The sequence below is a fragment of the Lepus europaeus genome, chromosome 13 (genome assembly GCF_033115175.1).
Source record: "Lepus europaeus isolate LE1 chromosome 13, mLepTim1.pri, whole genome shotgun sequence".
Classification (NCBI taxonomy): Eukaryota; Metazoa; Chordata; class Mammalia; order Lagomorpha; family Leporidae; genus Lepus; species Lepus europaeus.
The window spans coordinates 730,791-757,025 of record NC_084839.1 but is presented as its reverse complement, the minus strand read 5'-3'; the positions used below and the strand labels follow the sequence as shown (position 1 = coordinate 757,025).

General features: G+C 61.3%; 1 protein-coding gene across 2 annotated transcripts in view; it reads left to right on the top strand.

The window, feature by feature from the left end:
- The window catches only part of PXDN (peroxidasin), a 71,119-nt gene that overhangs the window by 21,117 nt on the left and 23,767 nt on the right, over nt 1–26,235 (top strand). Inside the window, exons 2-10 of one of the 2 annotated variants that reach the window (XM_062208901.1) lie at nt 7,949–8,020; nt 8,734–8,805; nt 12,928–12,999; nt 15,322–15,393; nt 15,663–15,734; nt 17,340–17,509; nt 18,771–18,888; nt 19,862–20,031; nt 25,308–25,580. In XM_062208901.1, the coding sequence (XP_062064885.1) occupies nt 7,949–8,020; nt 8,734–8,805; nt 12,928–12,999; nt 15,322–15,393; nt 15,663–15,734; nt 17,340–17,509; nt 18,771–18,888; nt 19,862–20,031; nt 25,308–25,580 (1,091 nt within the window). The remainder of the gene's footprint in view (nt 1–7,948; nt 8,021–8,733; nt 8,806–12,927; nt 13,000–15,321; nt 15,394–15,662; nt 15,735–17,339; nt 17,510–18,770; nt 18,889–19,861; nt 20,032–25,307; nt 25,581–26,235) is intronic. The other variant, XM_062208900.1, reaches the window with a different exon arrangement.

Below are 26,235 nucleotides of genomic sequence, written 5' to 3'. Positions count from 1 at the left end.
CAGGTGTGAAGACAGTGGGGAGGGAGCGGGGTGCACATCGTGGTGTCCAGGGCAGTGGGGAGGGGGCAGGTGGGGGGCACTGAGGTGTCTGGGGCAGTGGGGAGGGAGCGGGGGGCACATCGTGGTGTCTAGGGCAGTGGGCAGGGAGCAGGTGGGGGGCATTGAGGTGTCCAAGATGGTGGGGAAGGGGCAGGTGGGGGGGCATCGAGGTGTCCAGGTGGTGGGGAAGGGGCAGGTGCAGCATCGTGGTGTCCAGGATGGTGGGGAGGGGGCAGGTGCAGCATCGTGGTGTCCAGGATGGTGGGGAGGGGGCAGGTGGGGGGCATTGAGGTGTCCAGGATGGTGGGGAAGGGGCAGGTGGGGGGCATCGTGGTGTCCAGGTGGTGGGGAAGGGGCAGGTGCAGCATCGTGGTGTCCAGGATGGTGGGGAGGGGGCAGGTGCAGCATCGTGGTGTCCAGGATGGTGGGGAGGGGGCAGGTGGGGGGCATCGTGGTGTCCAGGATGGTGGGGAGGGGGCAGGTGGGGGGCATTGAGGTGTCCAGGTGGTAGGGAAGGGGCAGGTGGGGGGCATCGAGGTGTCCAGGTGGTGGGGAAGGGGCAGGTGGGGGGCATTGTGGTGTCCGGGGCAGTGGGGAGGGGGCAGGTGGGGGGCATCATGGTGTCCAGGGCAGTGGGGAGGGGGCAGGTGGGGGGCATCGAGGTGTCCGGGGCAGTGGGGAGGGGGCAGGTGGGGGGCATCGAGGTGTCCGGGGCAGTGGGGAGGGGGCAGGTGGGGGGCATCGAGGTGTCCGGGGCAGTGGGGAGGGGGCAGGTGGGGGGCATCGAGGTGTCCAGGTGGTGGGGAGGGAGCAGGTCGGAGGCATCGACATGTCCAGGATGGTGGGGAAGGGGCAGGTGGGGGGCATCGAGATGTCCAGGTGGTGGGGAAGGGGCAGGTGGGGGGCATCGAGGTGTCCAGGGTGGTGGGGAGGGGGCAGGTGGGGGGCATCGAGGTGTCCGGGGCAGTGGGGAGGGGGCAGGTGGGGGGCATCGTGGTGTCCGGGGCAGTGGGGAGGGGGCAGGTGGGGGGCATCGTGGTGTCCGGGGCAGTGGGGAGGGGGCAGGTGGGGGGCATCGTGGTGTCCGGGGCAGTGGGGAGGGGGCAGGTGGGGGGCATCGAGGTGTCCAGGGCAGTGGGGAGGGAGCAGGTGGGGGGCATCGTGGTGTCCGGGGCAGTGGGGAGGGGGCAGGTGGGGGGCATCGAGGTGTCCGGGGTGGTGGGGAGGCATCAGGCACAGCAAGCCGGCCTTCATGCCGTGGGTGACAGTGCCGACCTAAAGCGACTGCACTGCAGTCCTCGTGTGCGTCCAGGGTGAGGCTCATGAGAGAGGGCTCCGATGCGCCACTCTGGTGCTCGCTGCCCTGCCGTGGGAAGGGGTTTCTCGCTGTGTGTGTGACCAGCTGGGTGTGACCAGCCCCTGCCTCACCTGCTGCTGTGATCGTCAACGCCCCCATCCCGAGTGGGGTGCCTGTGTCACCAGGGGACTTGCCTGTCGCTCAGGTGGCTTTACAGAGACGTGGGGACTGGAGGCGTGGACAGCAGGCGCTCCTTCTCCGTGCAGGAGGTAGGAGCAGAGCTGGCTTCTCTGGGGTGGGCTGCTTTGTGGCTGCTGGCCTCGGAGGAGGAGGGGACGAGCTTTCGTCTCCTTTGAGACTCCACTCAAGACCTCACCTCCCCCTGGGCTCCTGTCCCGGCGCCAGCGCCTTGAGTATCCACACCCCAGGCTCCAGGGTAAGCACGTTCAGGCCACAGAGGGCAGTGAGACGGTCCCAGGTGTCTCAGGCGCGTGGACAGTTTATCTGCCACTCAGAAGAGGCAGAGTTGCAGGGAGCCTGAGTGCGTCGCTGGGGGCTGTACTGCGTCATTCCGTCAGTCCCTGCAGTACATGTGTTAGGTAATGAACAGGAATGTGTTAGGAAGAAAACAAGCATTTCTACCAGGGGTTTTCCTTTGAGATGTTTTTGGAACGTGGTCCGTGCTGTCACCAACCTCGAGAGCCGACCTAAGCATTCCAAACCCAGTGATCAGAGAAACTCACTTTCTCCTGTGTTGAAAGCGACACCGACAGTGCAGGTCTCCTTGTTTGATTTTTAAGAAGACATCACAGATTAAAAACATTCCTTGAGTCAGTGCCGCATTGGACAACAGTGTGACTAATACAACGGCCACTGCTCAGGATGTCTGCCTTGTGCGCCGTTGTTTACATTCTGTGTGCACGTACACACACGTGTCAGCTCACATCTGTTTACACTGTGTGTGCCTGCGACCATGAGTGTGTGTACGTCCACGTGTGTTTACACGTGTGCCTATGCTGTTTTCACTGTGTCCACACATACACACCCATGTCTGTTTACAACGTGTTTGTACATGTTCATGTGTGTTTGAGTACACAGACATCTGTTTACATCTTGTGCACATGCATCCATGAGTGTTTAAATCATGTGTGCACAGGTATGTGTGTGTATATGTGTGTGCATACTCATCTGTGTTTACATTGTGTATGCCCGTGTGTTTGCATCACATATGTGTACACGTGTGCATGTCTGTGTGTTTGCATCATACATGTGTGCTGCAGGTTCACCTCGTGCACATTTTGTGCATGTATACATATTTACATCATGTGTGCTTGTGTCCATGCATCGTGTGTGTCCATGTGTGTTCACGTCATGTGTGCACACACCCATGTGCATTCACAGTTTTCTCTCCACATTGTTCCCCTTTACAAGTCCTGAGCCGACTAGGCTTCTGTACCTGTCTCCCTGAGGAAGAGGCCGTGGCTGCAGTGGTCAGCCGCTTGGGCCTGGGCCCACCCTGGGATTTCTGGCCCCTGGTGTGTGCTTCCTGCCCACGCCCCAGTGGCATGGCCTCAGGCCTTTGGAAAAGTCCCACGAAGCGGTGTTCCTGGGGCCCCACGTTGGGTGTCTTTGTCCAGTCACAGAGACAGGGACACCTGCGTGCCGGGGGCTGTCGATGGTCATGGGCAGAGGAGGTCGGCCGCGGGCTGCTGCCCTTGGTCATCTAGAAGGGCCCCTGGCCTCCGTGCAGACGCGTGGCTGGGCCCCTGACCTGCCGAGCAGAGGCCAGGGCCTTGCGGTTGCTGTGTGTGCAGGGACCATTACGGCCCCGTGTCCGTGAGCACCGAGCTGGGCCGTGGCCCCCGACTCTCCTGCTCTTCGTGTCCGCCTTGTTTTCTGCTTTGTGCTCTGTGTTTTGCTTTGACTTCCAACTTGGGAAAGGGAGCGTACGTCCGTTATGATCCGCTGATGCTCGAGTGTCCAGAGACCTCTGGGGGCCAGGAGGCCATGCGTCAGCAGAACGAGGGCGCAGGTCGGCCAGCGGGCCTCATGTAGGGTCGGTAGGGTTGGGTGCTGGGTGTTGGCGAGGGTCATGGGTGGATGCTTCCCTTCCCCTGCACGCTTGGCTGGGGCCCCAGGGGTCTTGTGGTTCTTGTCCTGGGTCAGCTGTGTCCAGGCCTCGGTTGGTGGGATGCCTGGGGCCACCTGTCCCCTGCCTGGCACCTGCTGACCTTTTTCTTTGCCTGCCCTGACCTCCTTTTCCCCTTTCCCCTAATACTCTAAACACTTTTTTTCTGTGCGTTTTTTATATTTTCTTGAATTATTTGTGAAAAAGAATATAGACATGAGAACAAGCATAAAACTGAATTTATAAAAATCATGTATAAATATCCCATGATTTCTAGCCATGACTTCCTGTTTATTCAGAGCTGCTTGGCAAATACCGAATCGAGTTGAATTACATTTTAAAAATCAGTGATGGAGAGAGTCTGTGGGGGAGGGGCTGTTCATCAAAGTACTTCCTTTTTTTTTTTTTTTTTAAAGATGTATTTATTCACTTGAGAGGCAGATTAGAGACAAAGAATGAGAGACACAGAGAGAGGTGTTCCATCTCTGGTTCACCCCCAAATGGTTGCAACAGCCAGAGCTGGGCCCATCAAGCCAGGAGCTGCTTCCAGGTCTCCTGTGTGGATGCAGGGGCCCAGGCACTTGGGCCATCCTCCACTGCTTTCCCAGGCTATCAGCAGGGAGCCAGATAGAAGTGGAGCAGCTGGGACTCGAACCAGCGCCCATATGGGATACCGGCACTGCAGGCAGAGGCTTAGCCTACTACAGCACAGCGCTGGCCCCCAAAGTACTTCTGTGAGCAAAGGATTACAAGCATCGGCTGAACCAAACTCAACCTAGTAAAGAATGACTTTTCAAAAACGATTGATTTATTTGAAAGGCAGCGTGATGGAGGCAGGGTAGGGGGGCAAGAGATCGATCTTCCGTCTGCTGGCTCACTCCCCAAATGCCCACAACAGCTGTGGCCGGGCCAGGCTGAAGCCAGGAGCTGGGAGCTCCTGGGTCTCCCATGTGGTGGCAGGGACCCAGGTGCTCGGGCCATCATCTGTCACCTTCCCAGGTGCAGCAGCAGCAGGACGCTGGGCTGGACATGGAACAGCTGGGACTCACACCCGTGCCTGACTTGGGATGCGGGTGCTGCAGGTGGCAGCTTAACCCGCAGCAACACCTGCCCCACGCGTAATTTTTTTTAAAAATATTTATTTCTTATTTGAAAGAATTACAGAGAGACAGAGGCAGAGAGAGAAGAGGAGAATGGAAGTGAGGAGAGGCGAGGCGAGGCGAGGAGAGGAAGAAAAAGTCATCCATTTGCTGGTTCACTCCCCAGATGTCCACAATGGCTGGAGCTGAGCCGATCTGAAGCCAGGAGCCAGCAGCTTCTTCCAGGTCTCCCACGTGGGTGCAGGGGCCCAATGACTTGGGCCATCTTGCACTGCTTTCTCAGGCCATAGCAGAGAGCTGGATCAGAAGTGGAACAGCCAGGACTTGAACTAACGCCCATATGGGGTGCCAGCACTGCAGATGGCGGCTTTACCTGCTACGCCACGCTGGTCCCACAGCTTGATTTTTCGAAAAACATTTTGTATTATTTGTTTGACAGGCAGGAAACAATAAGCACAGAGCTCCCATCCTCTGGGTCTTTCCCCAGATGTGCACAGCAGCAGGGTCTAGGTTTGTCCCAGGAGCTGGGAACTCAACCCAGGTTTCCCCAGAGGCTACCAGGAACCCAGTGACTGGAGCCGTCGCCCTGCTCCAAGGGTCTGCATCAGCAAGAAGTGAAGTCGGGAGCTGGGGTCCAACCTGGGCACCTGCTGTGGGACGTGGTGTCGGCTGCTGGGCCGACCTCCCGTCCCCGGCAGCCTGAGGCACTCGCTCGCAGTTCACCAAAGGGGCCGCGTTCAGGTCCAGCAGGCTGAGGGCGGAGTCTCTTGTTGCTGGATGCTGGAAGCAGAGCCGAGCCCTGGGTCAGTGAGCCCGGGTCCTGTTGTCCAGCTCTGCAGCAGGAATGGCTGCCCCGCTCCTGGGGTCCCCAGGGCAGGGCTCGCGGGCCTGGCTGATGTGGGAGGGCCCTGGGCTCTGGCAGGACCTTGGGCGGCGCTGCTGGGCCCAGGAGCAGGTGTCTCATCCTGCAGTCTGCTTGCTGCACGGGTCTGAGGGGGAGGGCAGGGTCATGGTGGCCCAGCAGGAGCCTGCGGGAGGCTCAGGGCCCCGGCAGGGGCAGGACGTGGAAGGCTGCTGTGCTGGGCACGTGCTGTAAGACAGGCAGGTAGAAGTGGGCCCCTGGGGCCTGCAGGCTGGGATCTGGGTGCACCTGAGGGGAGAGAGCCTGGGAGGAGAGGCAGGCGCTGTGCTTTGTTCCCCCTGGGCTCGGGAGCCAGGGCGCTGTCTCGTCCGCGGCCTGACCACCAGGGAGCCGTCTGCCTTCCTCAGCCCTACTTCTGGGCCCCAGCAGGGCTCCCTGGCCAACGCTGGCTCGCTCTCCTGGTTCTGTTACTTAACCCCTTCACCCTGCTCACCCTGCCCTCCTGCCCCGTCCTCTCTGCTGCAGTGGAGGTGCCACCTCTTGTCTGGCCAGGTCAGCGCTGTGGCCGTCCTGTCCCTGGTTGTGCCTGGCAGCTTTTCCTGGCGGCGGTGGATGCCGGCATCTGGTGGTGCCACGGCTCTGCTTAGAGCCTTGGTCACCACAGGGGGAACTGGGCCACTATGACCAGGCCTTTGCCAGACTTCAGTGTGGCTCCATCACGGGGAGCAGGGGCGCAGGATGGGTGCCTGGTGTCATTGGCGGCGGTCACTCAGCCTGCCCTGGAAGGCTCTGAGTCGGCTTGGGACGGCAGCCTGCCCAGGCACTGGCTGTGCTTATAGGCAGCGGGTCGGGCGCCCAGCAGGCGTGTGTGGTGCTGGCCTTCGGCACATCTCTGCCGGGAACTGCTCCAGAGATGCAGCGGCAGCGATGGGGCGGCACGAGGACACCTGCACCCCCTCTGGACCACCTGAGTCGGCGCTGCTGATCCAGCTTCCGGCGGGCGTGCGCCCTGGGAGGCGGCAGTGGTGGCTGTAGTAGGTGGGTCCTTGCCAGCCATGGGGAGACCTGGGTGGTGTTTCCGGCTTTGGCCTGCCCCATCCTGGCTGTTGTGTTTTTGGGGAACAAACCAGTGGACGGGGGCGCTCGTGCACGCTTTCTCTCTCTTGCTCCGACATGCTTGCTCGCTCTTTGTCTCTCTCGTAAATAAGTGGAGATTTTAAACATGTGAAATGGTCCGTGCTGTTTACAGTGGCCTGGGGGCTCGGGGTCCTCCGGGGTGGGCTGCTGGGGAGTGGGGTGAGTGGCAGTGGGCAGCTGGGCCGGGGAGAGGGCCCGGGACAGTGTCTCTCCTGCCTGCACCGTGGCCGTGGCCACAACCAGACCGGTGCCTGAGAAGCAGGTGCTCATTTGCCTGTGTGGGGGCTGTGGCCAGGTGCCGTGGGCGTCCCTGCTCGCGTGTCCTCACCCGTGGGGAAGCAGGCTCTGCCCCTGCGTCCTCCCTCACAGACCCACGTGGATCCCATCACAGGCCTCACTCTCAGGAACTCTCCCAAACCTCATCACCTCCGAGTGACCCAGCACTGTCACAGGGGCTGGGGGCTGCAACCTAGGGACCCGGGGTCCACATCCTGCTGTGGCTGGGGACACAGGCCCTGGGAGAGCGGGCTCAGGCGCGGCAGGAGGTGTTCAGCCACACCCCTGCGTGCCTTTTCAAGAAGAGACGGTGGAAAAGGGGTCAGAAGGGGCAGGGGCAGGCTCCCCAGGTCGTCGGCGGGGGCAGGTGTTGCAGGCGGCAGCCTACCCTGCAGAGCCGTGACTGAGCGCCTGACACATGGGCCCCGGGGACAGACACGAGCCAGAGCACAGGCGAGGACTTGAGGCGGATTCCTGCCCGGCTCAGCTTTGTGCCGTCCCCACCCCTCACCCAACCCCTCCTCACCTCCTCTCTCTGCCCCGATGTGGCACTGACTTTGGTCATGTCTGTTGCTAGGCAGGACCGGAGCCACCATGAAGCAGGCCGTGCCTGGCTGCCAGGCCCAGGCATCATTGGCTCATGGCAGTGCCTGCCCTCCTGCGCCCGGGCCCTGCCACACCCGTGGGAGTGCGCACCGGGGAGCACAGGGCTGTGGGAATCCAGGTGTCAGGCGGCCAGGTCCCTCTGAGGCCATGACCAGTCTGTCCCTGCGGCATCTGGTGGCTCCCGGTGGCCCTTGGTGCTCCCGTGCCTGGACCTGCCCAGCCCGTCTGCCTGCCCTGCACACGCACTCGCCAAGGCTACGGCCAGGCTCTGAAGTGTGCGAGTCCAGCTGAGACTCGGGGACCTCGGCTCGTGCAGCCGGGGGGCCGCGGGGACCGTGCGTCTGCGGGTTGCTGCCTCCCACCGCAGTTGCCCAGGCAGAGTGCGGCCGGCTGGGGGTTCGTGGTGTCCTGCCTCACTGGCACTTTGCAGGTGCCCAGTGGCGGCACGGGTAGGAGCGCCGTGGCCGCCCCGCACTCTTAAATGCCTTCCTGTCTCCTTGCAGGGATCTTCGCTTCAACAGAATCAGGGAGATCCAGCCGGGGGCGTTCCGGCGGCTGAGGAACTTGAACACGCTGTAAGTGGAGATGTTCCCTGGGGAGCCCACTGCTGACGACAGGGATCGGCCGTCCCCTGGGTGTCCACGGCCTAGGGAAGTGGGTGGGGGAGGTGTGGAACGTGTACACCAGCCACCGGCCCCAGGCCCCAGTCTTGGACCCCTGGCGGGCCTGGTGTGTGCCCGTCCCTGGCCTGGTGTGTGCCCACCCTGCCAGCCCCCTCCAGCACTGCCACCGCCCCGGCTGGGGCAGGTGTCCCCCTGGGTGTCCCCTCACCTCTTCTGTGGCGAGGTGAGCAGAGGGGCTGTTCCTCTCAGCTCAGCTGCACCCAGAGTCGTCCCCTTGTGCCCCGGGGTCCAGACCCCCTGTGGGAACCTGCAGAACTCACTGAGCCAAGACTGAACTTCGGGAGCGGGAGCCAACCAGTGGCCTGTCAGCTGTGTCCCAGGCCGCAGGGGACACGGTGGCTGGTGCAGGCGGCCCTCACACCCTGCTGAAGTGCTGGGGCCCCGCTGTCCTCGTATGGCGCCTTGGGCGGAGCCGGGGCCGTGTCTGTGCACGGAGGTGTGAGGGGCACGCTGACTGTGGGCGGCTGTGTGCCGCCTCGGCGCCCGTGCAGTGCCCGTGCGAGCTCTGCGGCCTGGCCCGGTCTGGCCTGGCCTGGGCTGGAGGGACGTTTTCCCTCCGCACAGCCGAGATGCTTCCCTGATTCTCACGGGGCTTCCTTCCGCAGGCTCCTCAACAACAACCAGGTAAAGAGGATCCCCGGCGGGGCCTTCGAGGACCTGGAGAACCTCAAGTACCTGTGAGTAGACTGCACTGCGCTGCAGCTGGCCCGCAGACACCCGCGCTGTGGGTGGGCTTCGGGGAGCTTCGGCCGTCCGAGGGTGTTTCCCCCAGGGGGAAACACTCCCCGTGTGACTCCTCATGTCCCATTGCCACGTCTTGAGCCACGTAGGCCAAATGGCATTAAAATGCGTGGCCCTCGGGGCTCCCAGTCCTAGCAGGGGCGACTGAGCCGCTGGCTCCTGCCCGCTCTCCCACCCTCCTGCAAGTGCCGCCTTGCCACCCCCTTGCTTTTATGTAGCTAAACTGTGCTCTGATTTTGAGGATCGGTGGTCGTTGCCGTGTGAGGACTTAGCGCACCCCCTGTGTGTTGAAGTTAGTCTTAGGCTTTTGAAAACGTCCTCCCACAAGCGCTGCTCTGGGGTCCGTCCTGCTCAGGTCACAGCCGGGTTCCAGGCCCGTCAGGAGCACAGGGCCTGGGATTCTCACCCAGAGAGAGCCCTCTTGGTGCAGGGTTTCTCTCCGTTACATTTATTGGAAATCTGTGTCCTAATTGAACCTACACGTCTTCATGTTGATTTTAAGAACCAAGCCATCTTCTTGGTGTTAAATGAACCTTTGGATATGTTTTTAAATGTGTCTAAAATGTGTTTTTTTTTTTTTAATGAAGATTTATTTGAAAGGCAGAATTACACAGAGGGAGGGAGACAAACACACATACACACACACACACACGGGGGAGGGGTCTACCATCCGCTGGTTCACTCCCCAGATGGCCGCAATGGCTGGGGCTGGGCCAGGCTGAAGCCAGGAGCCAGGGGATTCTCCCAAGTCTCCCATGAGGGTTCAGGGCCCAAGCACTTGGGCCATCTTCCACTGCTTTCCCAGGCTATAGCAGGGCACTGGGTCAGAAGTGGAGCAGCTGGAACTGGAACTGGTGCCCGTAGGGGATGCTGGCGCTGCAGGCAGCGGCTTTATTCCAGTCAGTGGTTCTTAATTCCAGGCTGTCTTTAACTCTGTTCAGAAAATTTCCATCATGTGTGTGCTTGAAGATGTTGTGTAGACGAACTCTGCCCTCACTTCTGGCCTCGGGCTTGGAGCTCAGGTTCTGTGCCTGGACAGCACCGAGCCTTTGGAAGTGACAGACAGGGGCCCTCTTAATGCCGTGAGGGTTGTTGTGAGTGCTGTGCAGGATCCAGAAGGGAGCTCTGGATTTCTAGGAGTGAGGATGCAGCCGACTGACAGCCGTCATTCCGTGTGTGTGTGTGTGTGTGTGTAGTTTGATCCTTGTTGTTACCCCTTGGTTGCTTTGGGTTATCTGCGAGCACTCTGTGTCCCCTGCAGACATCTCAGTGAGGTGTGTGTGAGGTGCCCGTCCCAATTCTCCCTGGCTGGGAGAGCACCCCACTGAGTAGCCACGCGCCAGCCTTCTCCGTCCCTCACCCTGGGATGGGCACGAGGCAGAGGCGGGTGGTGAGGTGGGGGCTGCTCTGTGCGTGGGACCCAGGATCGCACACGGGCAGAGCTTGGCCAGCGCGTCCTGGAGGGACCGTCACCCAGCTTTGTGCCATCCCTGGGTCTTCTCCGTGTCCTTGGCGCTCCTTGGTCGAGCACGTTTTGATAAGCGCTGAGTAGAAAGTCCACGCAGAGTTCTGTCATAACACACAGTTTCCATCACCTTTTTGAAGACCCCTCATTTGCGTGGATTTCTAGATTTATTTTTTGAACCAAAGTAAACGTATCTTTTAATCGCACTTCTGCAACTTTCCAGAGGCGCCCTTAGTCAGTCAGTGCCAGTGTGTCGTCTCAGAAGAGCGTCCGTGCCTCCTTCCTAGAGCTGAGTGACTTCTGGTAGGCCTGAGCCTTCCATGACTTCCTGATATTGGAATGGATTCCCGAGGAGGGGACTCAAAGGTCATCTCTGTGATGCGGTACAAGGATACACCGTATGAGCAGAAGTGGTCACTGCGGGCTTTTCTCCCAGAGCCACACTTCCGAGTCTTTGTGAACATGGTTCCCGTGTTCTTTATTTTTTTTTTTAAAGATTTTATTTATTTATTTTTTGAGAGGTAGAGTTATAGATAGTGAGAGGCAGAGACAGAGAGAAAGGTCTTCCTTCCGTCGGTTCACTCCCCAAGTGGCCGCAACAGCCAGAGCTGCACCAATCCGAAGCCAGGAGCCAGGTGCTTCTTCCTGGTCCCCATGTGGGTGCAGGGGCCCAAGCACTTGGGCCAGCCTCTACTGCCTTCCCAGGCCACAGCAGAGAGCTGGATCGGAACAGGAGCAGCTGGGACTAGAACCAGCGCCCATATGGGATGCCGGCACTCCAGGTGGAGGATTAGCCTACCGAGCTACAGCGCCGAGCCACCCCCGTATTCTTTAAAAGGATGAGCTCCAGCTGGGCTCTCGCGGATGCTTTGACCTGGGCGTGGGCACCTGCACGCTGCCCGACCTCGAGAATGACCCAAGCCGCAGCGGGAAGTGGTGGGCTTTTCCTAAACGCTTGCGGCTGTCGGTTTCCCCTCGGTGCTTCTGTCCACTGTGCAGAAGGAGAAACAGGTGCAGGAGGTTGATTTCTTACTCAAGATCTGGCTGCCAAGGACTCAAGCCCGTACAACCCAGCGAGGTGACTCCCTGGCCAGGCCAGCTGCGGGTGCCGGCAGCCGGTCCCTGTGGGACTCTAGCGGGGTGCTGAGGCTTTTGATGATCGCTGAGGTCCTCTCGGCATAGCTGCGCCACGGGAGAAGTGAGAAATGCTTCAGTGCCTCGCAGCACCAGACATGGCCGATGTGCACCAGACGTTTTTTTACTTGTTTTACGTTTGTTTATTGGATAGGCAGGGGGAGACCTACAGACAGATCTCTCAGCTGCTGTTTCACTCCCCAGATGCCCACAAAAGCTAGGACTGACTGGGCTATAGCTGGAAGCCAGGAACTCTGTCCAGGTCTCCCACGTGGGTGGCAGGGACCCAAGACTTCTTCCACCACGGCCGCCTCCCAGCCTGTGTGTTAGGAGCTGGAGCCAGGACTTGAACCCAGGCACTCTGGTGTGGGGTACGGGTCTCCAGGCCACCAGGCTCCATGTCTGCTCTCATTTATGAGTTAAAATGCAGTAAAACACCTTGCCCGCTGGAGTGAAAGTTCTGGCGCCATGAGCATTGCATAAAAGGCCTTTGTGTGGCAGCACGCGTAGGTGGAACCCTGACACCAGGTCATCCATTCGAGGCCTCCTGCCCCAGTCAGGAGCCAGGAGTGTGGAGCGAGACGTGTGCGTCTGCCCGCCTCAGAAGTTGGTGCTCTGTCAGAAGTAACGCCCCCGACAGTCTGCCCTGAGCGTGGAGCCGGCTCTGCCCTGCGTGCTCCTGGGAACCTGTGCCCAGCACCCCTGAGCCCGGAGCCTCTCCGTCCTGCATGGTCCTGGGGATCTGCGCTCCACACTGGTGGCCATTGAGCACGGCCCTGTGGCTCCTTCTGGGACCACGCCTCTCTGTGAGAGCTGTGGTCCTGGGTGTGGGGGGGTTAGCGTTAGGCTCAGCAGGCTCCTTAGTGGGGGACCAGGCCGCGCATCTCGGGGGCTGCTCAGCTGCCACGGAACTCGCATGTGGCTGAAGACGGTGTGGAAAAACATGAACTTGAGCTGTGACGTTCATGTGACTCCTCTTTTAACATTTGTATTCATTTAAAAACGTAGAGGCCGTCTTCAGTTGGCCGGCCGTGCAGTGACAGCCCCTCTCGCTCTGTCTTGGGAGAATGGGATTCCAGGTGGGGAGAGGCCCAGGAGCCAATCGGGCTGCTCCGTCTGGCTGTTTGGGAGCTGTGTCTGTGACCGCGGGTCGCGCTCAGGGCGTTCCTCTTGTTTGTGCAGGGAGAGTTGATTTTCTGCAGGCTTGGGGCAGAGCTGTCATCCACAGCCGCTGTCTAGAAACCGGGGAATCGGGTGACACACAGAGCAATGGTGTGACCCCCCCAACCTGGGTGTGGACTTGAACTTGAGGTCGGAGGGCAGGGAGTCCCCTGAGAGCGCCTGCAGCCACTGCAGATGCTGTTTGCTCATCTAAAACCGTCTCCGTGTGTTGACGTCACCCTTCTCCGTCTGGAGCGTGCCTGTCTGTGTGCTAATTCGCCCGTGTTTCTTGTTTCAGCTATTTGTACAAGAATGAGATCCAGGCAATTGACAGGCAAGCGTTTAAGGGACTTTCCTCTCTAGAGCAACTGTAAGTGCCCTCCCCTCCCGTGCCCGTTGCTGTGGTGGACTCTGTGCTGCTTGCATGATGCACGTCTATGCTGCTGGGCTGTAGGGGGCAGGTGCATGACCACGCCGCAGCCGCAGCGCCCCGCCTCCAACCGTGCTCCGTGGCACCGAGAACAGCGAGGTCGGTGGGCTCTGCGCCTCCTGGGGTGCAGGTGACACCAGGCCTGGCCCCCTTGCACGGTTTCATCTCTTCAGCCATGACGGCGTGGATGTGGAGAGAACACACTTCCCTCCGTGCAGTTCCAGTTAGCCGTTGTTGCGTGTGACTGAGCCCCCGTACTTGGGCCGCCTGTGAAGTCAGCTGGTCTCGCGATGCAGAGTCTGGGGGATGGGAGGTCTCTGTTCCCAGGCAGTCGCCCTGCACTCGGGACGCTGGACCCCCCCTCCTGTGGGGTCGGCAGATAGGGATGGAAGCAGCTGCAGGGGACCTCCGTGTGACCCTGCCACTGCGGCCATGTGCGTTGCCGTGTCCTGCTGCCAGCCCTGTGCCTGTGCTGGCTCCAGAGGAGAGCCGGGCTTCCCCTGCTGACTGCCCAGGCGCGAGGCTGTGGGGAGAAGCCGTCGAGGGGAGGGGAGGAGCCGGGCTCAGCGGCAGGTGACAGAGGGTGAGGTCTGTGCCTGACGCATACGTGATTCCATGATCAGAGCCGGCAGCTCCGGGCTCTAGCTTGAGGGGGTCAGGCGGGGTAAGGACGAGGGGCTGGGGTCTGGGGAGAGAAGTGCCGGAAGCTGGCAGAAACAGGAACGGGGCGTGGGGTTCCAGGGGGCCGCTGCCTTGTGCTGGCACGGGAGCCGGGTCGCCTGCTGAGCCCTGGCTTCACGGTGCACGGGATGACTTGTCCCCCCAGGCAGGGCGCTCTCTGGGAGGCTGGCAGCGTCACCTGGAGCACAAGCCAGGTGTCCCCGCGGAGGGAGGCTCCACTGGATCTGCTGGCCCCGTTCTTGTGCACTGCCGCCACTCCGGCCGGCGTGGGAAGCCTCGCAGTGTGTGCTGGGTGCTGCCCAGCGGCTGCCGAGCGTCTCAGAGAAGGGGCATTCATTCACTATGACCTCACTTACTGGGACACCGCCAGCTCTCTCTGGGAGGAGACACCCGGGGTGCCTGGAGTCCTGCACGGCTGGGGCAGGGGCAGGGATCAGGACCAACCCCTTTGTGCTGGGCCTTGCACACCCCAGGTGTCCTGCCTGGGCAGGGCCTGGGTCACCCTCCCCGTGAAGCCCGGGACACGTCCCCCTGGCTGGCTGGACAGGAACGGGCTTGGCCCGCCAGCTTGGCCGTGTCTCAGGTCTGAGCCCCATGCTGCCCGGTGCAGAGCAGGGGCCTGTGATGGGGACTGGACATCTCAGCCTGCCTCCATCTGCCTTGGGAGTCAGTGTCAGATGCTCCCCTGGGACCACCACTGAGGGCGGGGTGGGGCTCTCCCACTTCCTGTCCTGGCATGCAGGGGTGGGCACAGCCCTGCCTGTGGTGAGCAGGGCCCTGACACGGGTCCCTGGGGAGGGGCCTCACAGGCTCGGGGCTCCCCTCCCCCCGCCATGCTGGTTCTGCCCAGGGAGTGGACATGCGGTGACCGGGTTGGGTTTGTGAGTCTGACCTGAAAGCACTGAGCTTTGCTCCTGTTCCTCGTGTGGCCCACGGCACCTCGGTGAGAGCCCACACTCTGGTGGTGCAGCCGAGCCCCTCTCTGCTCTCTGGGCCAGGGGCCGCCCCGCGGGGCCCTGGGCTGAGGCCGCCTCGTGCTGCCCAGGGAAACGTGAGTGTGCAGGACGAGAGGACGTTGCTTGTTCCCAGTTTGTGTGTGGGACAGGAGGCAGCGGCTCAGGCGAGGTGGTGTGGCCCTGGCTCCCGTGTAGTTGAAGGTGTTGGGGGCGCACACCGTCCTCCCCAGCCTCCCCCTGTCCCTGTCCCTGTGCTGGCCTTGCCTGGGTCCTGCGGGAGCTGGGGTTTCTGTACAGATGTTGCTGATAGGATGTGGCCGTGTGTGGTTTGGTCAGATTCGGGGGTGATGCGGGCTGGGACTCCCGCTGTGCCCACCCAGGCCACGCGGACAGAACGCGTGGCTGGGACTCCCGCTGTGCCCACCCAGGCCACGCGGACAGAACGCGTGGCTGGCCCCTGTCCTGAGTCTCCCGGTCCAGCTTTCTCTTGTGTCCCATGCGCTGTGGACACGTAGGGATTCCTTGGTGACACATGCACTTGCAATGGTTTGGTTTTGACCCCAAGAGGCGGGTCTGACGGCAGTGGGTTGTTTCAGTCCTGTGTGTTCTGCTTCCAACCCGGCAGATACCTGCACTTCAACCAGATAGAGACGCTGGACCCCGAGGCCTTCCAACACCTGCCGAAGCTCGAGCGGCTGTAAGTGGGCCCTGGGGTTGCGCGGCCGGGCCCGGCTGAGGCGAGGCCAATGGCTGTTGGAGGCCTGGTTCCGCTCTGGTGCAGGGTGGACAGCCCGGGGCGGGACTGAGGGTTTGACACAGGAAGCGGTGGCCTTGTGGCCCCGCGGGGTTGCGCCCACGGCCGTCTGTGCCGAGCGGCTGCCGCTGCTGAGTTCCAGAGCTGATTCGTCTGCTGCTGCTCTTCCCCTCACTTCTGAGACCCGCTCTGCCCGTGGCCTCTGCCCACAGGTTCCTGCACAACAACCGGATCACACACCTGGTTCCCGGGACCTTCAGCGGCCTGGAGTCCATGAAGAGACTGTGAGTGTGGCTCCGCGGAGCTGGGCCCTCACTGACCCCGGGAGGTGCTTCCTGCAGCCACACCAGGCCTCCGGGTGCACGCAGAGGGAGGGATGGGCACCGGGGCCACGTGGGAAACAGACGGCTGGGAGGGTGGCCGGGCCGTCCTTCCAGCGTGAGTGGGCGCCTCTCAGGTGTCCGTAGATTCTCCGAGCCGATTTCCAGTTGCGTGGGAAGCACCTGTGTGCTGTGTTCTGTCCCGTGTGGGCCACACATGGTCAGACAGGCCTGCAGTTTCTTGTCACGCGATAAGGCTGCAGGCCTGAGGGGGGCTCTGGCCTCTCTGGCCACCCCCTGTCCTCTCAGCCACGCGGCTGCGTGTCCCCTGAGGAGCAGGCCCCAGACCCGAGTGGCCGCTGGTTGGTTTTGCTCCTCAGTGAGGCTCTGTGAGGGCCGATGCTTTTCTTTAGGGTACAGAAATCTGTCACCACCTCTATGGGATAGTCGGGGCAAGGCAGGCTGTGGAAATGCCAGCGAAGACTTCAGAAAATGCCCGGACGGCTTGGGGCCGAGGGGCGGGTTATCCTGGCAACTGTGCTGGCCTGCCCGGCCTCCTGGACAGCACAGGGGGGAAGCTGGGCCCTTGATGAGCCCGGCCCCTCTCCCCCTGCCAGGAAACCCGGGGGAGGTCCATGAGGGCTTTGCCAACGCACCCACAGGGCTCCTCCTGCCCTGGCCACTGTGTCCACAGCTATTGCCAGCCTGGCCTTCCCGGGACCCCAGCCCCAGGCAGCCCCACTCTGGCCTCAGAGCAGGGGGCAGTGGTGCCTCTCCTGCTGATGGTTTGCTGGGTGTGGAAGGACAGCCAGGGCCACCCCTTCTTGTGGGCACCCAGTCCCCCCACTGCCCACGGTCCTGTTATCCCAGTGGGTGCCTTGGCAGGCGGCCGGCCCCTTTCAGGTGTTGTGCTGCCCCCGGGGAATGGCCGCTCTGGCTGGGGGCCTGTTCTATGCCCAGCCCCTCCAAGTTGGTGTCCGGGGCCAGCACCCGGCTGTGACAGTGCCAGCCCGGGGCCACCGCAGCTCCGTGGTCCTGGCTGAGCCCTCCCCAGACGTCAGCCCTGTGTATCGGCAGAGCACCCTGCCGACCGGTCAGAGGGCAGGTGTCCCTGCTTGAAACTCGTCCTCTGCCCGTCTGCTTGGCGCACAAACCGTTGCTCCCCCGGGGAAGGTTCTGCTGCCGCCTCTTGGGAGGGGACCTAGGGCTTCCTGGACACTGACCTGCAGCTCCACGGCCACGGTCAGGTCCACATAGGAGGGTGTGGGGACTGAGCGAGAGAACACAGGAGCCAGACGGGATCCCAAGTCCGTGGTGCGTGGGCCGGCTTCATGCTGTTGCCGCAGGCCTGTGGCCCTCGACCCCTCGTCTCGTGCCACTTGGGTCCTTTGCCTGTGCGTGTCCCTGCCTCGTCCCCCCTCAGGCAGGGCAGGTCTCCTGGCACAGAAAACACCCCTTCTGGTGCCGGACGCCCAGCTGTCCCCACAGCGAGCCTGTGGATTCGGGGCCCCGGGGGAGGGGCAGTGCCTCGTGTGACCCCGTGTCTGACCGGCCATGGCCTTCCCGCAGCCGACTGGACTCCAACGCGCTGCACTGTGACTGCGGGATCCTGTGGCTGGCGGACCTGCTGCGCACCTACGCCCAGTCGGGCAATGCTCAGGCGGCCGCCACCTGTGAATTCCCCAGACGCATCCAAGGGCGCTCGGTGGCCACCATCACCCCGGAGGAGCTGAACTGTGGTGAGTGGGCCCTGCAGGGAAGGGGCCTTCCTCTCTGGGCCTGGCTCCGCCATTTGTCTGTGGCCCAGCCCTGTGGTGCAGTGGGGTAGCCGGTTGCACTCGTGGCTGCTGCTCTTCTGATCCAGCTCCCTGATAATGGCCTGGGGAAGCAGTGGAAGATGGCCCAAGCGCTTGGGCCCCTGCACCCACGGGGGAGACCTGGAGGAAGCTCCTGGCTTCCGCCTGGCCCAGCCCTGGCTGTTGTGGCCATTTGGGGAGTGACAGCGGGTAGAAGGGTAGAAGATCTCTCTCTCTCTCTCTCTCTCTCTTGGTCTGACTTTAAAATAAGTAAGTGCTTTAAAAAAACAAAGCTGTTCCGCACCCGGTGAGAAACTGGGTTTTCCTTGTCTCTTTGCAAGCATGAGCGCAGTGAGCTGCCCTTGCTCCTGTCCGGAGGCCTGTGTGCAGGCCGGGGTGCTCACCTGCGGGGTCGAGGTCGGAGCGGCGTGCTCTGGTTTCCACACAGGTGCTGCCCAGGGTGGCAGTGGCCACCTCCATGGGTGTGTGCATTTTGCTGCGTGGATGCGACCCCTCAGTGTACAAAGTACCCCAAAAAGACGAAATCAAATTGAGTGGCAGGACAGAATTTTCCTTATAAATTGTCCCACTTTCTCTCATCTTTTGTTTATTTATTTTAAAGATGTTTGCATATTTGAAAGGCGGAGTGTCAGAGATCTTCCATCTGCGGGTTCACCCCTCAGGTGGCCACAATGTCCAGGCCTGGGCCAGGCCAAAGCCAGGAGCCAGGAGCTCCGTCCTGGTCTCCCACGTGGGTGCAGGGCCAGGCGAGCATGGTGACCAGATAGCAGCTGGGGGCCTGGAGGGAAGGTTGCAGGCCCACCCTCGTGCCCCACCCAGGGCTGCCAAGGTTCAAGTGCAGGCCTGGGGAGTCGTGGGCATTGCTGCTCCCAGGCCTGGGGGAGGGCAATGCTGCCCTCCTTGGCAGGGGGGTGGGGGATGGGAGCTGCCCCTGTGGGTGTCGGCGTCCCTGTGTCTTCAGCACTCGGGGGCGTCCTCCTGCGAGAGGTGGGTTCTGCGGGGTCCCTGCATTCGCTTCCTTGAGGGGCATTGAGGAGGCTGTGTGGGCGGGGGGGTGGGGGCTCTCCCCATGTCTGCCACCTGCGGGCCTCTGGGCCTTGTGGGGAACGTCTGATCTCTCCCGGCTGCGGGGCTGGTCTGGACCCCACCGTCTCGCCCTCACCGGTCTCCTCTGTTGGCGCAGAGCGGCCACGGATCACGTCAGAGCCCCAGGACGCTGACGTGACCTCGGGCAACACCGTGTACTTTACCTGCCGAGCCGAGGGCAACCCCAAGCCCGAGATCATCTGGCTCCGAAACAAGTGAGTTGGCAGCCCCATGTCACCGAGTCCCCCCGACACCCTGCGGGCTCGACCGCCCCCAGAGAGCGCGCGTCACTCTCTGCCTCTCCCAGGTGCAAAGGTGCAAAGGGCAAGACCACCTGTGCCCCCCCGCCTGCCACACAGCAGCTGAGCAGGGGCGCTGTGCTGGGGAGGGAGCGGGGGCTGTGTTCACACCGCTGCCCTCTGGCGGTGTCCACTCTGCTCTGGCCAGGAGGCTGCAGTGTCTGATCACTGCCCGGCCACCCGCGTGCGGGGCCTGCTCTCCGCCACATCCCGGGAGGGCCACGTGGGTGTGTCTTCTGCTTGTAACAACGTACAATGCATTTCTGCCTTGTCTTTCACCAGAAACAGAGGAAAATCTTTCCTTTAATGTTTCACATTTGTTCTTTTTCATTTGTTTGAGTCAGTGACAGAAATAGCAATAAGGAGGGAAGGAGGAGCGAGACAGACAGACAGGCCCCATCTGCTGATGCACCCTCCAGACACCACACAGCCAGGACGGGCCGGCCCACAGCGGAGGCAGGAACCCCCTCCAGCTCCTGTGTGGGAGGCGGCGGCCCGGTGCTTGAGCCAAGTCGCCTGCCTCCCAGGCGCGTTAGCAGGGAGCCGGGTCAGAAGGCGGAGGCGGGACGAGGTCCCCGGCACCCCCAGCAGCTGCTTAACCTGCTGCACCCCAGCCCTGCCCTGAAATTGTTTCAATTTATTTTTCTTTTTCTTCCCTTTGGAAGTCGGTAGCTCTTGAAACACTGCGATTGAGTGAAAGTAAATGTGAGAGTCACGCAGGGGTTCAGACTCACGGGCGCGTTCTCCGGAGTCGCCGCATGGGTGGGGGCGGCCGAGAAGGGAGGTGCTCCTGGGAGGCAGGCGCCCTGCTGTCTCCAGGTGCCACGGGCCCCGCCCCGCTGGGGACAACGTGGCATTCCCTCGTGCCTTTAACCTTGTGTCTCTGTAGTAACGAGCTGAGCATGAAGACAGATTCCCGCCTAAACCTGTTGGACGACGGCACCCTGATGATCCAGAACACCCAGGAGACAGACCAGGGCATCTACCAGTGCATGGCCAAGAACGTGGCCGGAGAGGTGAAGACGCAGGAGGTGACCCTCAGGTACTTTGGGTCTCCAGGTACGTGGAGGGCGTCTGGCTCGGGCATTCCCCCTCTCCTTGCACCCAGTTGGCTGGACCGAGGCCTGCACCACAGCCCCAGGCGCTCCCGTGCCAGGCTCTGCCGGGGAGGCCGCAGCGGCCCAGGTGCTGTCGGGGCCTCGCTCACCCCCTGCGTGGACACCTCAGGCAGGGATGGCCCGGAACCTGCAGAGACCAGGACCGCGCAGCCTCTCTTTGGCCTTTGGTTCTCTAGAAGAAGATGTCAGCCTGGTGCTGATGTGGAACCGCCCTATCCGGAATACTGACGCCTCGTTACAAATGCAGAGCAAACCAGAGCCAGGGCAGCGCAGCATGCTCTCCAGCCAGGGGCCACGAGCTCCTTCCTCCTCAGCGTGACAACCCAGGGACTGGCCAGGGCAGGAACCAGGGCCTGGGAGAAGTCCCGGGAGTCTCACTCCAGGGAGAGCAGCCTTGACCCCGAGACCCCCCGGGTCCCCGTGACCTGGGGCCCCCTCCTTCCCTCAGGTCCCTGTGACCTGGGGCCCCCTCCTTCTTCCAGGTCCCTGTCACCTGGGGCCCCCTCATTCCCCCAGGTCCCTGTGCCCTGGGCTCCCCTTCCTTCCTCCAGATCCCTGTGCCCTGGGGTCCCCCCACCTTCCCCCAGGTCCCTGTGCCCTGGGGTCCCCCCTCCTTCCTCTGGTCCCCGTGCCCTGGGCTCCCCCCTCATTCCCCCAGGTCCCTGTGCCCTGGGGTCCCCCTCCTTCCCCCAGGTCCCTGTGCCCTGGGGTCCCCCCACCTTCCCCCAGGTCCCTGTGCCCTGGGGTCCCCCCTCCTTCCTCTGGTCCCCGTGCCCTGGGCTCCCCCCTCATTCCCCCAGGTCCCCGTGCCCTGGGGTCCCCCTCCTTCCTCCAGGTCCCTGTGCCCTGGGATCCCCCTCCTTCCCCCAGGTCCCCGTGCCCTGGGCTCCCCCTCCTTCCCCCAGGTCCCCGTGCCCTGGGCTCCCCCTCCTTCCCCCAGGTCCCCGTGCCCTGGGGTCCCCCTCCTTCCTCCAGTCCCCGTGCCCTGGGCTCCCCCTCCTTCCCCCAGGTCCCCGTGCCCTGGGCTCCCCCTCCTTCCCCCAGGTCCCCGTGCCCTGGGCTCCCCCTCCTTCCCCCAGGTCCCCGTGCCCTGGGCTCCCCCTCCTTCCCCCAGGTCCCCGTGCCCTGGGGTCCCCCCTCCTTCCCCCAGGTCCCCGTGCCCTGGGCTCCCCCTCCTTCCCCCAGGTCCCCGTGCCCTGGGGTTCCCCTCCTTCCCCCAGGTCCCCGTGCCCTGGGCTCCCCCTCCTTCCCCCAGGTCCCCGTGCCCTGGGCTCCCCCCTCCTTCTTCCAGGTCCCCGTGCCCTGGGCTCCCCCTCCTTCCCCCAGGTCCCTGTGCCCTGGGCTCCCCCTCCTTCCCCCAGGTCCCCGTGCCCTGGGCTCCCCCTCCTTCCTCCAGGTCCCTGTGCCCTGGGCTCCCCCTCTTTCCCCCAGGTCCCTGTGCCCTGGGGTCCCCCCTCCTTCCTCTGGTCCCCGTATCCTAGGGTCCCCCTCCTTCCTCCAGGTCCCTGTGCCCTGGGATCCCCCTCCTTCCCCCAGGTCCCTGTGCCCTGGGCTCCCCCCTCCTTCCCCCAGGTCCCCGTGCCCTGGGCTCCTCCTCCTTCCCCCAGGTCCCAGTGCCCTGGGCTCCCCCTCCTTCCCCCAGGTCCCCGTGCCCTGGGCTCCCCCTCCTTCCCCCAGGTCCCCGTGCCCTGGGGTCCCCCTCCTTCCCCCAGGTCCCCGTGCCCTGGGGTCCCCCTCCTTTCCCCAGGTTCCTGTGCTCTGGGGCCTCCTCCTTTCCCCAGGTTCCTGTGCTCTGGGGCCTCCTCCTTTCCCCAGGTTCCTGTACTCTGGGCTCCCCCTCCTTCCCCCAGGTCCCCGTGCCCTGGGGTCCCCCTCCTTTCCCCAGGTTCCTGTGCTCTGGGGCCTCCTCCTCCCAGCCCCTGTGGGGTTCGCAGGCTCCGCGTCCTCCCCAGGCCAGTCTGCAGCCTCCTCTGTGTCTGTGGCCTCACAGGTCTCTCCAGGGTCAGCGTCGCCCTGGCATTTGATGCTCCAGGCTGTGGTAAACGCCACCCGACAGCTTGTGGGTGGTTTTGCGTGACTCCTCTGGATTCTCAGCACCCTGTAAACTGGGCTGGTGCGTGCGTACCTGCTGCCTCCCTGTGTGGACACAGTGTGTCTGCGTGGACGAGAAGTCCTAGCTGCCAGCGCTCAGCTCAGAGAAAACCCCAGGGAGCAAACGCTGTGGCCAGGCGGAGGCCTTGAACACCATCCCTTTAGCCCGAGGCGCTGAGCCCCCGGGGGCCACACCGAGGTGCTCGAGAGATGCTCTGGAGCAGGCGCGAGGTGGTTGGCAGGGATCGTGGAGCTGCAGGGTCGCTGTGTTTGCAGGTGGAGCGACTCCTGGACGGGGCGGCCGCCCTCAATGGCCTGAGCGTCCTGCGCTGACTTCCGCTGCATCTGAATCCCTGCCCCTTTCTCAGGAGCGACAGCCTGAGCTCGCTGTGGGGGCTGTGCTGCTGCAGCCCCGGGACGCACAGGAAGCGCCGCCACCTGGTGCCCAGGGACTGTGGGGGCAGCAGGCGGCCCAGATGCCGCCCTGCGGGGTGACCCCTCCCCGACCCCCAACAGCTCGCGCTGGCCCCTGCTCCGTGTTCTGTCTGTATTAGCCGCGGGCTTTACAGTTTTAGTCTTAGAATAGCAGCATCTGATAACACGTGATGATCACGTGGAGTCCAAGTCTGTCCGAGTTTTCACGGGGACGTGGCCGCATGCAGCCCTCGCACGCTGTCTCCGCGCTCCTTCAGCACCACACAGAGCTCAGAAGCAGCGCGAGGACTGTGTGGCCAAAGCCCCCGGCGGCGGTGCAGGTCCTGTTCTGTGCCGGCCTGCAGCACAGAGAACCGGGATTCCTGAAACAGAGTGGGAATGAGGGGACAAGGACGCAAAGAATGGAGCCAAGACAAATCCTGATCAAGGCTCGTTTATTCAACAAGTCCAACAGTATTTGAACATGACCAGTTGTACACAAGAAGGCGCACAGAGGATTTACATATCCAAAAGACTTTTGGGGTTACAAAGAGTTCCTGACAAGGTTCTTCCACTTACCAGATCGTAAACTGTTATCAATCATTGATTACAAGGGTACAATAAAACACCTAGGTGATACATGCAGGTTTCAGTTGTGACAAAAAAAGTGTAGCAGTAGCAGTGACATACGGTTCTTCCTGCCTCTTGCTGGAGCCTCCTTAGCCTTTTGTCTGTGCTGGGATGTCTCCATCCATATGTTTAAGCATAAACAAAAGGGGTGACTGCCTGTGGCTGCCCACACTGTTCAGAACACACTGTCCTGGGTGGTGACAGCAGGGGGCTGTGGGCCTCCCGCAGGCTTGAAGTCCCAGAAGTGGCGCTGTCGGGCTGTGAGCACAGTTCCCTATCAGGGCGGATACACCATGACCCCGACAGGTTCCAAGAGGGTGACTCTCTGTATTCTGCCATCTCCCACACCAGCTATGGAAGTGAACTATTACCTTATCACAGACACTCGACTCCAACGTTAACACAGACAAAAACTTAGGAATTCTGCCTCTTGTTTCTCTCACCCACCTAACGCCCAGCCCAGCGCACTACCCAGAGGGCTCTCGGGGGTTTATTCTCCATCTTTCTACAAAGCGAGCACGTGCAGGCTCATCTCAGAAAGCTTCCTGCTCCGTCGCGTCCACACGTGACGAGCAGCTTGCACTTTTCCTTTGCGCAGCCACGTAGAATTCCGTGCCTCGGTGCACCGTGATTTACCAAGCCGGCGTGGGGAGTGCGTGGACATTTTTCCAAATCTTTTGTCATCACCGGTCCCTATTCTTTATCCAGAGCACTTTGGGCCCCGCGCTGGGAGATGCAGAGGCGTGGCGAGTTTGTTTAGGATGACAGAGCATAGTTCAGAACCAGCTGCTGCTGCTGGCGGAGCCCTGCACGGCACGCGGTGTGACATTCTCCACAGATGGGGCAGACCAAGGCCAGCGGCTCCTTCATGGGAGAGGGACCAAATTCTGCAAGCAATTAAGTTACAAAATAACGCCGACTTTGGGAGCTTTTTTGGCTCTAGGATTTGTGTATATGTCATTTTATATAAACATGTCAATAGGTTATGGTCCTACCAGGATCATTCCTGGGTAAGAGGTGCCCAGACCTTGGGTTTTGATCCAAGTGGTTGTGTGTCTGAAGGTGTCCCGTGTCAGTGTGTGCCTCCACAGTGAGCCCATGTGTTCCGTGTCCGCGTGTACAGTGAGAGTCCACGTGTTCCATGTCAATGAGTAGTGCGAGTCCACGTGTTCCGTGTCAGTGTGTGCCTCCACAGTGAGCCCATGTGTTCCATGTCAGTGTGTACAGTGAGTCCACGTGTTCTGTGTCACTGTGTAGTGAGAGTCCACGTGTTCCCTGTCAGTGTGTAGTGAGAGTCCACATGTTCTGTGTCAGCATGTACAGTGAGAGTCCACGTGGTCTGTGTCAGTGTGTACAGTGAGTCCACGTGTTCCATGTCAGCATGTACAGTGAGAGCCCATGTGGTCCATGTCAGCATGTCATGAGAATCCACATGTTCTGTGTCAGTATGTAGCTAGAGTTCACGTTCCATATCAGTGTGTAGTGAGAGTCCATGTGGTCTGTGTCAGTGTGTACAAGTGAGAGTCCACGTGGTCCGTGTCAGTGTGTAGTGAGAGTCCACGTGGTCCGTGTCAGTGTGTAGTGAGAGTCCACGTGGTCCGTGTCAGTGTGTAGTGAGAGTCCACATGTTCCGTGTCATTGTGTAGTAAGAGTCCACGTGGTCCGTGTCAGTGTGTAGTGAGAGTCCACGTGGTCCGTGTCAGTGTGTAGTGAGAGTCCACGTGGTCCGTGTCAGTGTGTAGTGAGAACCACATGTTCCGTGTCAGTGTGTTCCCTGTAGTTGTCTCTGCCCCTCCTCTATGTGAGTCTCTCCGCAGAAACCTTCCCCTGAAACGCATTAGTAAGTGGCTTTTTTCTGGATTTGGTGTTGAAGAACATTATCTCCGTGTAGCCGTGGCCTTGGGCACAGACCTTTCACTGTCCCACTGTCCGTACGTTTCATTAGAAATAAAGAAAGCGTGGGATTCGTTTTTTCCATTTATTTTGGAGGAAAACAGAACGAGGAGCCTGACCATAGGAAAAAAAAAATCAAGCAAAAATTTAAGGTGGAAGAAATTAATTGAGCATTTCTGTCTGTGACAGCTCGACCCACTTTTGTAATCCAGCCACAGAACACGGAGGTGCTGGTGGGCGAGAGCGTCACCCTGGAGTGCAGCGCCACGGGCCACCCTCCGCCCAGGATCACCTGGACCCGCGGGGACCACACGCCCCTGCCCGCCGACCCGCGGGTGAACATCACGCCCTCCGGCGGGCTCTACATACAGAACGTGGTGCAGGCGGACAGCGGGGAGTACGCATGCTTTGCGTCCAGCGGAGCTGAGAGCATCCAGGCCACCGCCTTCATCATCGTCCAGGGTAGGTCCGCGAGCCGCGGGGGCCTGTGGCACTGCACCCGGGGGCCCCTCGAGCTCCGCCCGCCTCGCGCCGTGCCCGCCGCAATTTCCTGCTTCCTTGCCGTGCTTCTACCCACAACCCTCAGCACCGCGCGGCTGAGTTCCGACGATGTGGCCATCGGCTCGTGTCCTGCACAGAAGGGAGTTGCGTCTGGCTGCCGTGTCGAGCGTGTGCAGACGCACGCAGGGCTGTGCCTGTCACCTGCAGATCTGGGGTGCTGCTTCCTGAAGCCCCCAGTTTTGCACACGGGGTCCTGGCACTGCCTGTGGTCTTGAGGCTGTTGCCAGTTATCTTCAGATGCCCATAGAATGGCTTGGCTGGTTTCTTTGTCTTTTCTTTTTTTTAATTATATGCCTTAGAATTTATTAACATCACCTAAATACATAATTAATAACCTAGTTTTTTTAACTTTTATTTAATGAATATAAATTTCCAATGTACAGCTTATGGATTACAATGCCCCCCCCCATAACTTCCCTCCCACCCACAACCCTCCCCTCTCCCACTCCCTCTCCCCTTCTTTCACATCAAGATTCATTTTCAATTCTCTTTATATACAGAAGATCAATTTAGTATATATTAAGTAAAGATTTCAACAATTTGCACCCACACAGAA